At 37.7% G+C, this 19,099-nt stretch overlaps 1 protein-coding gene across 4 annotated transcripts in view; it reads left to right on the top strand.

The window, feature by feature from the left end:
• Positions 1-19,099, top strand: part of dpf3 (double PHD fingers 3) — a 46,446-nt gene that overhangs the window by 11,855 nt on the left and 15,492 nt on the right. For 2 of the 4 annotated variants that reach the window (XM_079831449.1, XM_079831451.1), the window contains exons 3-9: positions 2,532-2,639; positions 6,898-7,031; positions 10,013-10,108; positions 10,371-10,443; positions 11,156-11,197; positions 13,732-13,869; positions 18,923-19,051. In XM_079831449.1, coding sequence (XP_079687575.1) covers positions 2,532-2,639; positions 6,898-7,031; positions 10,013-10,108; positions 10,371-10,443; positions 11,156-11,197; positions 13,732-13,869; positions 18,923-19,051 — 720 coding nt within the window. The remainder of the gene's footprint in view (positions 1-2,531; positions 2,640-6,897; positions 7,032-10,012; positions 10,109-10,370; positions 10,444-11,155; positions 11,198-13,731; positions 13,870-18,922; positions 19,052-19,099) is intronic. The other 2 variants (XM_079831450.1, XM_079831452.1) reach the window with 1 other exon arrangement.

Here is a 19,099-nt window from a genome sequence, read left to right as displayed (position 1 = left end):
TACGATGACAATTTCAGACCCCTCCATGATTTCTAAGTGGGAGAACTTGCAAAATAGCAGGGTGTTCAAATACTTATTTTCCTCACTGAATATATATATACCTTATAATATTATATTTATAATATTATATTTGTATATAAACCTTTTTTATGTTTTTTTTTTGGCTATACATTTTAATAAATAAATAAGTGGTCCATCAGGGGGATATTCCAGAAAGCAAGGTTAACTTACCGTCACATATACCCTGAACTCCTGGTTGATTAACCTAAACCTTGCTTACTCAAGGTATGCTGGTTCCAAAAACGTGTCCAGGAGTAAGTTCAGCCAACCCAGAGTATATTAACCGTGAACACACAAGACATTCTCAACAGAGCATAACCTGCCTCGGAGCAGGTTAAGTTCAGAGAGTGAGTTGCTATGGCTACTTGCATACCTTGAAAGTTACCTCCGTTTTTGGAACCAAAAGTTGAGGTTATCCACTTACTTACTTTTAAACATACCCGGGTATGGCACATAACCTGCTTTCTGGAATTTTTTTTGGAGCTTAACAATCATAGTCACTAAGAATTGTATTTTTTTGCAACAACAAAAAAAACCAACATGTAGCGATTCTTCCAAATATCAAATCAAATGTTCTGCTTCACAGAAAAAAGTCTGTTATACGAGACTGGGATGACATTAGGGTGAGGAAGTGATTATTTAGGTGAACTATCCTTGTAATGAGATGGAGTGTGCTAGCATAAATTAGCAATATTTTGCTTATATTGCATATGTGTTAATGTGCATTACATGAACTACACACTGGATTTAGGATGCTGTCTTCAAGATGCTGTCATCTAACCAAAAGTTTAAAATTGGTGTTGTCTCCATTCATTTCACTTTTTTTTTATTTCACCACAGGCATTTGGATAAGTTGGACAAGTTGGACTTTGGCACTGTACACATCCATCTCAACCTCAATTTTAAATTTCACTGAAAAATGCAGCTTGATTTAAGGATAAAGACTGGCATATTTTGTTTTAAAGCAGAAGGCACAGGGGGTGCAAATAATATGTGTCGATGAGCGTTTATGTAGTTTATGTAGGTTTCCGTTTGTAACATGTTAAACAATGCAACAGACTATTCAATGTAATGAGACAGAAATATGCATTGGGGTTCCGTCTCTAGTCTTTCCACAGCATTCCTTTCCTTATTATCTGACCAAAACAGCCAATATCTAGACAAATAACTGCCAAAAGGAATAATATGCCTGCCTAGAACCGGACACAAATAGAGTCAGCGCCTCGCAACTAAAAGCTCCATAGCCACACCCTACACTTTGTGGTAGGCCAGTGTTTATTGGCTGTTTTTTTATTCTGGGTTTCTTTCTCTCTCTCTCTCTCTTGATTCCTCTATTTTACCATTAAGAGACTGGATAGATGCATAACTGAGACCATGTGCCTCACATATGTAAATGCACAGATTGTTATGAGCCAATCAGAGAGAATGACTCTGTCAACACCCCTGATGCCAGATGTTTCACAAAAATTCTTGTGTCTGAATCCCTGTCCAGACAAGATTAGTTTTGTGTTTCTCATGATGATACCTGTAAAATAATTTTCTTAATGGCTTCACTTTATTGACAATTTACCTACAGTAGGCAAGCAAGCCATCATATGTATCTGTGAATTTTTTTTATTTTTTATTTTTTCGTCATATTGCTAGTCACATGGCCGGGAGTATAGTGAGTATAGTCCTCTAAGTAAAATATAAATGATAATATTTGTATATAAACCTTAAATAGTTTATTTGCTATACACTTTATTTTAATCTTTCTCGTTGTAAAAATAGCCACAGAAACTGGCATGGCATTAATCCACAAACAAACAAATATTTGTAAATGTATAAAATACACCTTTACATACACTGCCATTCAAAAGTTTGGGATCAGTAATTTTTTTAAAGAAACATTATTTTAGGATGCATCACAAGTGACAGTAAAGACATTTATAATGTTGTTAAGTATAATGCTATTTCAAATAAAATCTGTTATTTTGAACTTTCTATTCATAAAAAAATCTGAAAATGTTTCATGCTTTCCACAAAATTATTAAGCACCACAACCATTTTCAACATTAATAATAATAATAAGAAACATTTCTTGATGCTGAAAATTATAGGAATATATTACATTCTAAAATATATTCAAATGGAAAACAGTTATTTTAAATTTTAATAATATTTCACAATATTGCTGTTTTTACAGTTTTTTTATCAAATAAATGCAGCCCGGTGCTTTTGAACAGTTGTGTACCTTTTGTTAAAATGGCCCATTATTTATTTATTTATTATCATCATCATTTTCTTCCATTAAAAGCACTTGACCCTCCTTAACATCCACATTTCAAACTGTTACATGAAATCACAAATATCCTCCATTATTAATCGCAACCTAAACGTTGTGTACAAAACGAATCCCGTCCAAATAATGTTTTTGTAAAAAATGTGTGTAAGAGCCTATTCGAACCATGCTACTGTATGTGTGTTTACAGGGTTGGCGGCAGGTCAGATGTACACCTACCCAGCGCGTTGCTGGAGAAAGAAGAGGCGACTTCACCCACCCCTTGACCCTCAGCTTCGCCTTTGTGAACTCAGACTTGGTGAGATCATGATTGTGGCTAATTGTGTAATTTTTCACATGCTTACTTTTTAATTTTGAATTCTTTATTTCTGCTCTTTTCTCTCTCCGCCCTTGCTTCTTTGCTCTGAGGTCATTTAGAGGCTGTAGAACTGGCCCATCTGGGTCTCATTATCCTTCTCTGTCTTTATGTGTGCCCTGACCGGGCCCCTTTAATCATTTGGCCATGCAGCATTAGAATGCAAGTCTAGGGGACTGATGGGGGGCTGCAGAAGGGCTTGAGGAACTAGATAAAGGCCTGTCTGTATCAACAAGAAAGACACTCTGTTATTTTCTTAGCTGTCCCTGGAAATACACAATAGCAGTAAAGCAATATAAGAACCTCTGACCTTCGCTTGGAGCTCAGCCAGCATGAGTTCAGCAAAAAACTGTGAATAAAACTGATTTAGGCCTCAAGTTGTGTGTGACGTATTTCCAATAATGCAGATATCAGGGTTTAACTGAAACAGCTAACTCCTACCAAGTGTAACACTGGAAAAGCAATTAAGCCCCTCCAAAACACCTCTCAAGTCACATGACTGCTCTCCTGAGACATTTGACACGACAAATATATATGATACATTGTAGTCTATTATAGGTAGTTCACCCACAAATGAAAGTTCTGCCATTATTTACTCACCATCACGTTTGTTCAGTTCCTATATATCTTTCTTCTGTGTTCCTGCTGAATACAAGTATTAAAGGAACACTCCACTTTTTTTGAAAATAGGCTCATTTTACAAGTCCCCTAGAGTTAAATAGTTGAGTTTTACCGTTTTTGAATCCATTCAGCCGATCTTTGTATCTGGCGGTAGCACTTTTAGCATAGCTTAGCATACATCATTGATTCTGATCAGTCCATTAGCATCTCATTCAAAAAATGACCAAAGACACTTTCAATATTTGTCCTATTTAAAACTTGACTCTTCTACAGTTACATCGTGTGCTAAGTTGAAAAGTTGCGATTTTCTACACCTATATGGCTAGGAACTACTTTTCTCATTCCTGCGTAATAGTCGCGGATCTTCGTGGCAGTACCATGGCTGCAGCGGCGCAATGATTCGTTGGTATTCTGTGAAACATGGTGGTAGTATACACCTTCGACTTACTATCACAGCCCTTTACAACACACAGAACCATGGCTAATCACACAGGTAAATCCACAACACAATTTGTCGGCTGCAAGCCTGAAACTTTCTCTGCAACTACACAAACTTAGTGCCGGTCACATTGAAAGTTACCTAGCTGGGGACTACTTTCAGACGCTGCGTAATATCATTGTGCTGCTGCAGCCATGGTACTGCCGCGAAGATCCGCGACTATTACGCAGGAATGAGAAAGTAGTTCCTAGCCATATAGGTGTAGAAAATCGCAACTTTTCATTTTCAGTTGGTCTTAGCACACAATGTAACTAAAGAAGAGTCAAGTTTTAAATAGGAAAAATATTGAAAGTGTCTTTGGTCATTTTTTGAATGAGATGCTAATGGACTGATCAGAATCAATGATGTATGCTAAGCTATGCTAAAAGTGCTACCGCCAGATACAAAGATCGGCTGAATGGATTCAAAAATGGTCAAACTAAACTATTTAACTCTAGGGGACTTGTAAAATGAGCCTATTTTCAAAAAAAGTGGAGTGTTCCTTTAATTTCTTCAAAAAACAATCAAACAAACAAAAAAGCTAAATTTTACTGACCCCAAACTTTTGAACTACAGTGTTTTGGGAATGGAGCATTCAAGCTTCAAAAAAAGATGTAAAAGCACCATAGAAATATACTTTACACTGTATTCAATGTTGCATGGTAGAAGGAAAGTCAAACAGGTTTGTACATTCAACATGAAGAAAAGTAAATAATGACATAATTTTCATTTTTGAGTGAACTATCCCTCTAAGTTATGTGTTTTCCAGAGTCCTGGAATTGTAATATTTACACTATAGCGAGGCATAATTCTGGTCTGTTACAGCAGGGCATCGTAACTGCGCTTCCTGTCTGAAATGTGTTTGTGTTGTACATTTCTGGGTGCTCAGCCACTGTAAACAGGTTTGGTGTCCAATATCCCATCCAAGTCTGGTTCATAATGACAAGCAAGCAAGTGTGATTCCAATGTAAATCTTCATATGCAGTCTTTTTCTTCATAGCAGATGTGGCATGTAGAACGGTCTCTAATTCAATAAACTGATTCAATTAGGCTATTTTATCTGCTATATAATCACGCCACTATGACAACACCAAATAGCTGCATCTCGGTAAACTAATATATTCATTATGCTCTACATTTGCCATTAGCAAACTGGCTCCTCAGAGTGATCTTGCTAAATTCTTAATTAAAAGCAGGACATGCTCTTTCCAGTTAGTGCATGCCGTTTCGGTGCCAATGTCATGATTTAATGGCATGCATAAATATCACAGTGCTGTATTATATTGCGATGATTAGAACCTTATGATTTGTGTCTGTAGACATCAACCACTCTTAGCCTCTTGTTCATGATTGGCGGCTGGAAACGGGGGATGGGAGGCTGCAATCAGCCCCTGACTGGCAGTCTGAGCTATTTTCAGCTCCTCTCCCAGGGGAAGAGTGTGTCTCGACTCAATCAGACACAAAGAGAATAAAGACAAGGATAGAGATTCATATAAACATTCTCAATCATTTAACAGGTTAAAGGAGTAAGAACATCTGACAGCAAACACACGATATGGCCACTGCTTGTGGGAGCATCTTAACTCCACAGATGCAGATTATAGATCAGAAAACAATTCAAATGATGCGACTGATCTAAGGGTGTAATTCTTTCCACTCCCTAGTTCACTAGTAGTGTTCTAGTTAGTGCACTTCCCAGGGAGTCAGACATTTCTAAGCCTGCCCATGGTTCCACTGCACTGATATATTAGTTACACCTAGACATTCCTAGAATGCACTGTAACAAACCCTGAACATCAGATGAAGAGGGAAAAACAGCCAGTAAAAAGGTATATAGAAATTACAGAAATAGCAGGACACTGAAAATTCAGCTTTGCCATCACAGACATAAATTCAATAAAAAAAGGAAACGTATAATATCACATGTATATTAATAATTCTATTTTTACTGTATCTTTGATCAAAAACATTTTTTTTAATCTTACTGGCCCCAAACCGACCCCAGTTGTATATTTTGCTGTAAGATATGATATTAAAACATTTTCATAAAAAATGTAAAGCTTTTTTGTGCCTTGCTTTATTATATTTGTTTAATGTTTGAAATTTATATATGTACAACATCTGTTTTGCTTGATTAGAAAATGCAAAACAAGCACATATTTCATAATGGCACTGTACAATTTCAGCTATGTGTGAATGCATGACCTTATTGTTTTGAGGATCCGGGCCCCTGCTAGTGCCCGTTAGTATTCAAGATATACCGATTCACGTCATAAAGATCTAGGCTAGGGAGTGAAATGAGACACAGCCTGAGACTATTTCATTTCTTGCCTTCTCCTCCATACACATCAATCTTCAGCACCTGGAGCTTTTCACCTTTAATGAGCCTTGAAAAGCTATCCACCCTATAAAAACATATTGATGCCTGGTGTATCCAAGAAAGCTACCCAAACTGATGTTGGCAAACACACACACACACACACAAACACACACACAAACACACACACACACACACACACACACACACACACACACACACACACACACACACACACACACACACACACACACACACACACACACACACACACACACACACACACACACACAATCTGGGACTTTAATGTGGGGTTTTATTTAAAAAATAAACAAAGTTTTAAAAATACAGAAATATGTAATATTAACGCTTTGTCTACACCAGACGCGAGCAGCGTGACGCAATAAAAGCAAATAGAACCTATTATAATCTTGATGTGACACGGCAAATTCCCGACATACTTGTACGGGAAGTCCCTGATGTACTTCAAGCACTAGTGCTTCTTCTAATACAAAGGACAAATGGATTTGAAATGGTCACTTTGTCGTGTCTGGTGTGGACTGCTTGAAGCTGTCGGGTCCGGTGTAGACATGGTGCAAGAAATGTAGTTTGTCACTCAATATTATGTAGCTATGATTTGAATGAAATGTATGTAATGAAAAACTAATAATGAATCAGAAGTAGAAGTATTTCGCAAAATAGAAGTATTTTCACTAGTGGTGGACTACTGGTTTATTTTTTCTCTACTGTCTGACTCATTTTCTGCTTCTTCCTTTCTCGTTTAGAGGCTGAGCTAATGGCCAAGAGGGAAGCCCCACCGACGGAAGCCACGGCCCTGGAGGCACTGCTACGAGGTGACGGGATCTTGGACAAGAGAAACAATAACTCTAAAGAGGAAGAGACACTACTGGAAATCCAGGTAACTCATCGAAAGTCTTTTCTAATGCCGCCCATATACTACACTACAAACTACAGCCACTTGAAAATAAAAATCTTGGTTTTCAAAATCCTAAAATTTGCATGGGGTAGCTGTTCCTCTCAAACCACGGAAAGCTTCTTCAGTAGCTGCATTGTTATGCAAAGATTTGAGGCAATGGAGCAGAAGATTATAAGATGCAATCTACAATCAATCAGTGATATGCACCATTCACTGTCACTGTAAAGTCCAATCCATCATCTGAGACCTCATCCACCTCAGCCGCAAGCTGTTTTGTTTTCTACCTTCTGGCAAACAATACCCTACTATTAGGGCAAGGACCACTAGACTCGACAAAACACAAACTGCAGCATTCTTTCTACACAATGCAATTCATATTACTATATATCTACTAAATATCACACAAGCTAGTGTAAGTCCACTGGAGGCAAGTAGTTTTATTTCAAATAAATGTGAACAAATAAAGAAACATGACAAGAAACATGAACTAAATATAAACTCACCATGGCACCGCCACCCACCGTCGGATGGATATTTTATAGTAATAAAAATTGTTTAGTTCTGTTAGAGAACAGACACTAAAATTAAAAACTCAATGCTGCGTGATCTAAACGAGATTCGCAGCACATATCAGCAGCAGTAGACAGGTTTAATTTATCATGAGACGAGAGACACTAGCTGACTGACAAGACAATGGTAGAAGGTTTGGTTTCGCCTATATGGCAAAATTTTTAATTTAAACGCAATGCTAATAGAAAACCTGCAAAGGATTAGTTTTTGTTGTGTTTTTCATTAAGAATAATAAGCCCCTTTCACACAGAGATTCTGGAAAATAACCTGATTGTACCGGGATCATTTGATTTTGGTTTATTCATTCTGCCAGTGATTTTCCGGAATCTGTGCATGCGTTCACACACATCCCTTAAAGATACCGTAAAGACATCGATGTAGCGTGTAATGGCTCCGCAGCGTCTTACGTTTGCTTATGATCTTGGGACATTCAAAAACGCTTAATGCACTAAGAAAGTGGTATTAAAAGACCAAACTCAGTAAACGCCATACTAATAAAGCATACTATGTACAGAAAAGCAGATAAGTCCAGAAAATGAACGCAACGCGTTTAATTTCACGTTAAGCGTTTTCCTCCCATAGAAAATCATTAAAGAAAATGGTTAACGTGGCTTAATGTCATAAGACATCGATGTGAAGTGTATCGCTGCATTCACATGGGGCGTCTTTTACTTTGAATGGGTGATGTCATGCGTTGCCGAACTGAATTGTGGGTTCCGTCGCGTTGCTTCACTTGCGTTGCAAGCGGCAGAATTTGGAAGATATCTCAACTTTTCAAGCGCCAACGCAGGCGTCATCCAATCAGATCTCCCTATGCAAATAACCTAGAGCAGACGCTAGCCAATTGCGTTCATGCAACCCTAGAGCAGACGCGACAAGTAATGTGATTGGCTTTTGTCACTATGACGGTCGCATCAGTGCCAAGCTTCAGCCACGCCCTCTGTCAAGCGTTAACGCTGACGCCCCGTGTGAATGCAGCGTAATTGCTCCGCAGCTTTTGCTTATGATCTTGGGACATTCTAAAACGCTTAACGTCAAAAACGCTTAATGTACTAAGAAAGTGATATTAAAAGACAAAATTCTGTACACACCATACTAATAAAGCACACTATGTACAGAAAAGCAGATGAGCCCAGAATATGAGCGTAACGCGTTTACTTACACAAAAACCAAGTAAACGCTTAATGAGGGTTAATGGAACAAGTCAACAGTGAGAAAAAAGACAAAATTCGATATACATTATTAATAAAACACAGGAAGTGCTTTGCAAAATGATTAGTATGGTGCTTACTGAGTTTGGTCTTTTTTACCACTGTCTTAGTACATAAAGCCATGTTAAGCGTTTTCTTTATAACGTTTTTCTATGGGAGGAAAATGCTTAGCGTGTAATTAAACACGTTGCGTTCATATTCTGAGCTTTTCTGTACATAGTATGCTTTATTGGTATGGTGTTATGGAGGTCTTTTAATATCACTGTCTTAGTATATTAAAGCAACGTTAAGCATTTTCACGTTAAACTTTTTAGAATATCCCTATGATCTGTGATTTCTCTCGCATTTTTTTTTTTACACTTCCACTACCTGGAGAAACGATCTCAGCTTCAGCGTCATCACTACAATACACCCCTTACGGCATTGATTACGGCTTTTGTTCACACAGGGCACATTCCGGGATTGATCCCTGCAAAGTTACTAGGTCCCCATTCCGGGATCGATTCTGGAATAAATCCCGGGACATGTTTGCGTTCACACAAAAGCACTCTAGCAATTTTATGGCAATTTTCCAGGATCAACACGCTGTGTGAAAGGGGCTATAATGAACCCACCATTCAAGCAATCGCCATCCCTGAATTGCCACTAATTAACTTCATATTAACTAGCGAAATAAAATGTGCATGGCCGCACAGGCATTCATAGCGGTGCGTGTCCACTGGCGCGGAGTGAGAGGAGCAGAGCGAGCATTTTTAGTTCACTCCAATGCAAGTTGAGCTTCACGCTCACACATGCTGTTATGAATGCTTGTGTGGCCGTACATATTTTACTTTAGCTTTTGAATTAAGAAGGTGCAAAAGAAGGAAAAAGGAAACCCCTAATGGACGTGACAGCAAGAGTGTTGTTACTGAATATCATTCCAAAAAAACAAAAAAAAATTGTTTTATTGTGATCTTGGTTCCATCACAACAGTTGAATAAACAAGTTAATATTAAGTTAACTTACATTTTTAGACTCAATTTTGCCAGTTACTTTGTCAGTTTATGCTTCCAAACAATGCCACAGATACATACAGCAAGTTCTCCACTGTATCTCTGGATATGTGAACTATTGTCTTTTCTCATGCAGTTCATTAATCTTTGTCATCTAATCGCTTACCCCAACTTTCTTCATTTTCTGCAGAGGGTGCTTGAGGCAGACGAAAACGGGGATGGTTTCCATGATGATGAGGATTTTGAAGTGGACACACCAAAGAGGAAGCATCGAAACAAAGGCAGGGTGAGTGATGAGCATGACTCATCAAAGTGTGAGGATGGTGTGAAGGAAAAAAGCAAGTGAGAGCAAGAAGAAAGTCAGATCGAGACAGAGCAAGGGCGGATTGACACGAGAGAGAAATAAAACATGAAAGAGAAATACCTGACTTATAGTTTGTGAAGAGACAGATAAAATAAATAGAAATGAGAAATGATCTAAATCACTGATATAGTGATTATGTCATGTAAAAAGTGATTGTCATGTATTTTTTTTAAATGTTGATCAGGGTCGAGGCTCTGGGCGCAGGCGAACAGAAGCAGTGGCCAACGACGATCAGGATAAACCCTACGTTTGTGATAGTAAGTGCCAATTTCTTCACTTTCATATTCAAAGTGTGTCTTAAAGTCTAAGCAACCTGCAAATATATATATATAAATAAAACTTTTTAAATGTACGAACTGCAATAGAAAAACGAAATAGGAAAAATCTAATTGTCCAGAAGTCCACTTAGAAAATGTGATTTTCAAGAACTAATTTGAACCTTGAAGTAAACAAAGTATTCAAACATTTAAAAAAATTACTTTAAAATGAATAAAAATATTTATGATTCTGCACTAATCAAATAAGCAAATGTGACATTGTGACTTTTTTTTAATATAAATTATGTTGAATATAATTACAAATATCATTTCTAATAAAATATTCTAATCAATTATAAAAAGCAATATACTAGTGCTCTCCGATTTTTGGACCCCACTGAACTTGAATATAAATTAGTAGAAGTATGACAGTAGTATTTATTTTTCATTTCACTCAGAAATGTGAACTATTTTGACTCTAGTGCTGTTTGGTTGTCTTGTTTTGGGGCCGTAAAAAAGTCTTCCATTTTGTCATATGGTACTTGCCTGTGTTTCTCATCTTGGCATGGTCGCCTGTTTTAATTTCAAGAGCATGTGACTATCAGAGGAGATACTAGAGCTACTTTGGGTTCCAGAGGCCTCTCTGAATGTAACTTACTTCCTGTATTTTGTTTTCTGTCTCCTTTTTTGCTTTGTGTCTCCTCTGTTTCAGACAGATACAAACAAAAGCATAACTCAAAAACCGCTGACTCAGGTATTCAGCCATGTTGCCATCTTCCTCTTGCTCAGACATGTGGGCTATGCTAATGACAAGGCTAATCATTTAATGCTTATGTCGGGGAGGAATTATTAACATTAATCAGCTGGTTCAGTCTTCTCTTTAGCTGCTGTTGATATTTCATGCCGCTTGGTCAAAGCTATCACGCATGTCTAACAACACTGCTGCTAAAATAGCAAAGCTTGAACATGTAGCCTTTTCATTGCTGCGTCTAGATTTGCAGGCCCTGTCCTAGGTAATCCACTGCATTGCTGGAATGATTGACTCTGGATGTGCATTTTGCTGAAACGAAATGCATGTAATCTCTTCCCTTTTCTGGCTTAATGATTTTTGCACAGTCTGTAAAAAAATATGGTCTATTACATCAAATATATGCTAGGAGTCTAAAAGTGCACCAAGTCTTTTTTCCCCACATTTTATCCTTAAAGAAATGAATAGCACTTTTAACAAATATGATTACAGTGATATATATGAAATGAAGACATTATTTGCCTATACAATAAAAGAATATACTTTAACTGCAATTCAATTAAAATGTATAATAGTCTTCTAATTTTATGTGCTTAAAATATGTGCTTTAGTATGCTAGTCAGCCGTGTATTTAAATGGTATTATATTATTTGCAAGTACAGTTTTTACAATTATACTTTTGATTTGAAGTGCACATTCAATACAACTACACCCCCTATTATTATTGGATACTTAGTGTTCCTTTAAAGCATTTAACTGTACAATTTACTTCAGAGTAGGGCTGCACGAAATTGGATAAATCCTACATTGCTATTTTCTGCATTATATATTGAAATATAAAAACTATTTATATTATTTGAAAATAATTAATTATTCTTGGATGATTGGGGTGATTTTGTAGGTGAGTGCATCTGCATAGAATATAATAACAAATTACAAGCAATGTAATACAATAGAACAAAGATACAAATTAAATAAACAGTGCTGTATGTTTTTCAGGTAAGTCTAACAGTGTTCAGGTACAGAAATGTTATGATCAAATGTAAAATAGCAGTCTTCACTGTGTAAAATATAACTAATATAATTAATGAATTAATTAGTTAATACAATTTATCTTTGTTAAAGCTACAAAAGTAATTTTCTCTTTCTCTTTTGTTGTTTGATTCAAATTGGTGTCACAAACAGCTGTGGGCTGCTGTCACTTTAAGAGGAATGCACAGATCCAATAGAAAGATACACATAATTTTTACAACACATAACCGACTGTTTACAAGGATACTCGCCAAGACCGGCATTTTGACTTCATTTTGTGTGTACGTGTCAGTTTAAGCTCAAAAGGAAGAGAAATTAATTTGTTCTCATGCTGTCTGTGTGGCTCTGTGTCGTCTTGCGACAGGACTTTGAACTGACAGGACTTAAAAAACATATGCAAGTGATAAACTTTCACTCTATAATGGTTAAATTTTAAAATATATAATTTACATTCCCGAAACGGGGAGGAGCTGGCCCGTATGGATCGTGGATCAACTATGATCTCTATCCTGCGATATGACTATTTTGCGGATGCGCACATCGTGATATCAATGCTAAAATGATATATCGTGCAGCCCTACTTCAGAGTAAAATAAACGATTATCAGGAAAAAATGTGGGGTGGGACTTTACCCTGTCCATTGGGATTTGATTGGGCCAGCCGGATTGATTGTACAGGCTATTAGTATTAGTTCACATTAATATTCCCTGTCTGCTAACCCTTTTTTATAGATTTGAAGTGAGAGAATTTATTACTGTGAAAATATTGTGCTTACCTTGCTGGTATTGCAGTCTGCAACCCACAGATGCTTGACATGCATCCTGTAGAGAGCAGGACATCTTTTCTGTGCTGAGGTTTACATAATATGAAAACCTAAGCCAACATGTTCAATAACAGCAAGCCATTTGTATTCTCCATTAAACACATCGACGCTATGCTATAGGGTGAATTCAGGGTGATTGAGACCCTTTTCCAAGTCATCTCAATGGCCAAAAGTGTCCCAATCACCCTGAATTCACCCTAGTTATGTGATATATCCCTTGTTTGTAATCTAATAGGCATTAGCATGTGTTTTCAGTGACCACGTTAAAAGCTAGATCTAAATGCGTCTAAGACTTATCAGACAGACTGACCACATTCAACAAAGGTGTGATTCAGTATATAAGTAACATTCAAGTCACTTTACCTATTATACAAATTCTTGCAATTTACAGGTACAGTCAGTGCAGAGCACCTGCTATGACGCCTATAGCAGCACCTATAGGTGTTCATGAAGACATACTGTGGGGTTGCAGTGCTAATACTGTTCCTTAAACACTGTTCTTACTCTGGCTGAGAACATGCGGTGTAGATTTTGTGATAGAGCTTCGATTCCACTGCTAGTTGCTTTGTGAATTCCTTAGATATGTGTTAGCATCCCTGCTTGATTATTAGAATAACACTGAGACTAAATGAGAAGTTCTTGCCACTAAAATGAATCTCATTGTAACCAATGTTCTTTATCTTAGTCTGTGGGAAGCGTTACAAAAACCGCCCTGGACTAAGCTACCATTACGCCCATACTCACCTTGCTGAAGAGGAGGGTGAAGAAGAACGAGAAACTGAAATCCCCCAGTCTCCTCCTGTCCACCACGAGAATCACAAACGTAAGTTAATATTTGTTTTATATGTAAAATAAATGTTTTAATATCTAATAGGGGTGTAACGATTCGTTTTAACAACGATACGATTCGTATCACGATTTGAGGTTGTCGATACGATTCAAGGACGATATTGGTTAATTTAGAACGATACGATCCGAAACGATTCAGTGACTTGAAATCGATTCAGTAACTTTTTAGCCAAAAATTGTGTGACTGAAATAAATATCTGGATACTGGTCAGTGCAGGTGAAGTTTCCAAGATTCCTGTTTTTTCTTGTAAGGGAATCCGGTATATCAATTAATTATGGATATAAACAAACAAGTAAACAACAATTAATGGCAAATGCATTAAAATTTTATTTGAATAAAGTGCAACCAACAGTTTAGGTTGAATTAACAGGAAGTTAACCTTTTCTGCTCTCATTTTCAATATTCAATACATATTCAATAAAAGCACAGTAAGTGCAACCAACATTTCAACAGTAGGTTAACCTGCTACTTCTGCTTTTGTTTTCCAACATAAAAATATTACAATATTAATATCAAAAATAAAGTGCAACTAACTTCTCTTCAGGTTTAATTAATAGTAAGTTTGCCTGCTACTTTTGCTGTTGTTTTTCAACATTAAAATAATACAAATACAATATTAATATCAAAAATAAAGTGCAACCAACATTTCTTCAGGTTGAATAAACTGGCTGAACCTGCTACTACTCTCAGTTTAATAAACAAACAATATTTAACAAAAGATAAAATGTAACCAACTACTCTTCAATGACTCTACAGATTTCTTTTTCAAAAATATCACCATGATCTGACCGCAGAACACTTCTCTGTGCGTTCACTATGTCTCCAGCAGTACTAAAGCTCGCTCTGCTGGCACACTGGTGTCAGGAATGCACAGGTAACATTTAGCAAGGGTTGAAAGTACAGGTAGCTCTTTCTCCTGGTGGCTTGATCATTTCTCGCTCGTTGGCTTCTCCTCTGCCATGCGCCATGCTATGTTTTGTTTTCTCAAGCCCCGTTCACACCGCCAGCGACACGCAGCGACAAAGCGACACGATCCCATTCATTTCAATGAGCGCTGCTGCTGGTGCGTTGCGATGATGTCACAGATAGGCAGACTGAATCGAGTAACGTTTAACGCCTTTATCATTAAAAGTGCTAAGAAAAAACATCCATATAAAGTCTGACGTGCTTAAATCCAATGCGTTATTTCCTATGATCGATACAATCGATTGATTACCTTTTAAAACGATGTTAGATCGATATATGTCGTCCGGAAGGCCAACTTGCCGAGCACAGATCGATGTAGTTAGATCATAGGAAAATAAATCGATACATCGATGTAGTAGATGAATCGTTACACCCCTAATATCTAAGCTTCTGTTCCAACATACCATGTAGCAGAGGTGTCAAAAGTATTCGCATTCATTACTCAAGTAGAAGTATAGATACTAGGGTTTAAAAAGACTTCTGTAGAAGTTGAAGTATCAACTCAAGCTTTTTACTCAAGTAAAAGTGTAAAAGTACTGGTTTCAAAACTACTTAAAGTAGAGTAGTAAAGAGTAAAAGTAATGTAAGGGGAAAAAATGCCATTAAAGGGGTAGTTCACCCAAAAATGAAAATTCTGTCATAATTTACTCACCCTCAAGTACTTCCATCCGGTATGAGTTTCTTTGTTCTGAAGATATTTTGAAGAATGTTTGTAACCAAGCAGAGAGAGCAACCATTGACTGCCATAGTAGGGGCAAAATGCTATGGCCGTCAATGGTTGCCCTATCTGCTTGGTTACAAACATTCTTCAAAATATCTTCAGAACAAAGAAACTCATACAGGTTTGGAACAACTTGAGGGTGAGTAAATGATGACAGCATTTTCATTTTTGGATGAAGTATCCCTTTAAGGACAAAAGATTAGGCCGCGCCACAGTGCATACCCCACCTCCTCAAAAAAAAAAAAAAATCTAAAGGCCATAATGACTATAATGTTATATTAAAAAGTTAATGTTGAAATTTTTTAGATGCATAGGCTACCCGTTTCAGCTGCATATATTCCCATTGAAAATCAACGCATTTTAAGACAATGCAAATACATTAAAGAACCATAAGTGTACTACTGAGCAAAAAGTCAAAATTCAGAGGCATGTTATCAATAACCATTATTTGAATGTGTGATCAGTGTGGCCAGATTGGGTCAACGATTTCCAGCCCAAAAACTCACCAAATGTATGTTATGTTATTGATAACATGCCTCTGAATTTTGACTTTTTGCACCTATACAATACTTATAGGCAACTAGTCACTTAAACTTTAACTGCCAAAATAATGTGATATTATTTTATTGCCATACCAATCAATGTTGATAAGTAAGTTACCATTTTATCTGCTTAAAACATAACATTGATGATAAAAAAAAAAATCAATTTCCCAGTAAAACGGATCAAATATGACTATATTATGTCCAGGTAGAAACTGTCAAAACGGCAATCCCTCAGAAAAACATAATGTCAACAGTAAGAAGCCAATTTACGTGCAAAAAGTGCCCAATATAGAGATTGAAAAAAGCGATGTAATTAACAGGCATTTCACACGTTAATGCACACACCACTGTCAAAATGCGTAATTCATTGATACTGTACAATAATCCGCCAACAAAAAATAACAACAATGTGCCTACCATTGTGTTGCACTTTGCTTTGACAAAACTACAGTACATCTTTCATAAAATACATGGCGCATGCACTTAGCACAGTCAAAACGGATTAATCGTTGATTTTAACCTCTTTCAGCAGCTGTCGGGGTTGCTAGTAGCAGATGTCCTAAGTGTGTGTATGACGATGGACAGGAGTCACGGTCATATTTATAAAGAGTCTTCCAGTCACAGGTGTAATTCATGTTTGAGAGTTGAGTCAATCTCCCACTCTTTACTGTAGATACAACTTTCTGTATATTTATGCCACTGGCATAGTGATCACTGGAATATACAGCTACGAGTTGTCGCTCTAAAATCCCGGCTAAAGTCATGAATGAGCACGTCTGCCTGCTGATCGCTGATTGGCTGAAAGTGCGTGCTCGTCGGCGAGAACCCGCCCTATCTGGCAACATGGTGTGTGATTTGAGCAGGTGCAGGCATGATTGATCGCGTACAACCCAATAGGGTGTCGGAATGGTTTGTGTTTATCCTTCTCATCCAACCACAATCAAATTCACTCTATCCGGATGGCACGATTTATCTGGATAGTTTTTTTTTTTTTGACGACAAGCCGGAATAACAACATGCCGAAATGAAATAGGAGTAACGAGGCTATTATTAAAATGTAAGGAGTAGAAAGTACAGATAATTGCTTGAAAATGTAAGGAGTAGAAGTAAAAAGTAGGCTGAAAAATAATTACTCCAGTAAAGTATAGAGACCCAAAATTTCTACTTAAGTAAGGTAACAAAGTATTTGTACTTCGTTACTTGACACCTCTGCCATGTAGACATACTCTGCTTTGTGTTTATATACCTTAATGTCAGCATGAAATGGAAATTCACCTAAATTCATCTTAATAATCTTATTGTGAACAATTAATCCTTGCTTAAAAACGTCATAATATTAAATTTAAAAAATGTCATGTCTGTTCTTCCGGTGAAACAGACTTTTCTCTGGTGGCGTATGCCAGACATCTTTTAGGCCGTGTGTCAAGTCAAGTCAAGTCAACTTTATTTATATAGCGCTTTTAACAATGCAGATTGTTTCAAAGCAGCTTTACAGTGTTAAAACAGGAAAATAATGCAGCATAATTTTATTCAGCCATATAGCCGTTCTGGAGAAAACGGTGATGTCATCAGTTCATTTCAATTATCATACAGTGACGGTGTGGGCTTTAGATCAGTGATTAGATCAGTAATTTAGTTTATATGGTTAATTTAGTTTAATAATTACATTTATTTCGATATTTAGTTGAAAAATTTAGTGTCCCCACTAAATTTCCACCAAAGTGTTTTTTCCTACAGCAGTGTATTTTTTTCAGTTGTTTTCAATGGGAGCACTGCGTATTTAAAAACGGCAGCAGCATGACGATGCGCTGAGTGTCTGTGGCCCTGTCCCATATGGCACACTTCATATGCACTGCCACATGTGCATGGCTATTAAGTCCACAAGACTGTAGGGTGTCCAATTTGTCATATTAGGGCCCTGTCCAAATGGCACCCTAAACACCCGCAGTCTTCCTACAAGTCCACACTTTCGGGATGTAACTGTCCGGAAGAAGTCTGCTGTGGAGCTCGCTTCAGTGCGTTGGCGGCAAAAGTGCACATCGAGGGTACAAATCGAGCGTGAAGGGGGCGCTCGCGAGCACCCTTCTGAAACCTAAAATGACAAATGGGACAAACTCGAACTCTTTAAACTCGGTCCTGGAGGACCACTGTCCTGCAGAGCTTGATCAGGGTTGGAGCTAAACTCTGCAGGACAGCGGCCCTCCCTGTAGGAACCCTGCCCTACAGTCTTATGGACTTACAGAAGGGTGCTCACAAGTGCCCCCTTTGCGGCCAATATATGGACTTTTGCCGAGCCCGCAAGCCGGCGAGCTTCGCAGCAGACTTATGGTGCGCCTGCGTTAACGCTTCTCTTTTACTTTGAATGGGTGACATCATGCATTGCCGAACTGAATTGTGGGTTCCGTTGCATCACGTCACTGGCGTTGCTCGCAGCAGAAGTTTTCCACTTTTCAAGCACCAACGCAGGTGTCAGCCAATCAGATTGCCTATGCAAATACCCTAGCGCAGACGCTAGTCAATTGCGTTTATGCAACACCAGAAAAGTAATTTTAATTGGTTGTTGTCACTATTACGGACAAGCCAGCACCTTCTTTAATTAACCGCCCAGTGTGAATTATACAGTTACTTATCATTAGTTAGCGACGAGTATTTGCTCCATTCTGAACACTAGTGAGCTGCCTCAATGTCTATATTCTTCTAATAGACATCTGATATCCAGTATTCAATAAGCAAATAAATACATAACAAACAAATATTACTCTTCCCTTTATTTTAATGTGCACTATTTTTACAGCACAGAAAGCGCCTGATGGCACGATCATCCCTAATGACTACTGTGACTTCTGTCTGGGAGACTCAGGCTCTAACAGGAAGACAGGCCAGGCTGAGGAGTTGGTTTCCTGCTCAGACTGCGGCCGCTCTGGTGAGTCCATTTCCTTCACTGCATTCTCTATTACTCACAGTTACAGTT

This window comes from Gobio gobio, assembly GCF_949357685.1.
Source record: "Gobio gobio genome assembly, chromosome: 12".
NCBI lineage: Eukaryota > Metazoa > Chordata > Actinopteri > Cypriniformes > Gobionidae > Gobio > Gobio gobio.
Note: the sequence above shows the minus strand (reverse complement) of the source record. Positions and strands in the feature narration are given on the sequence as shown.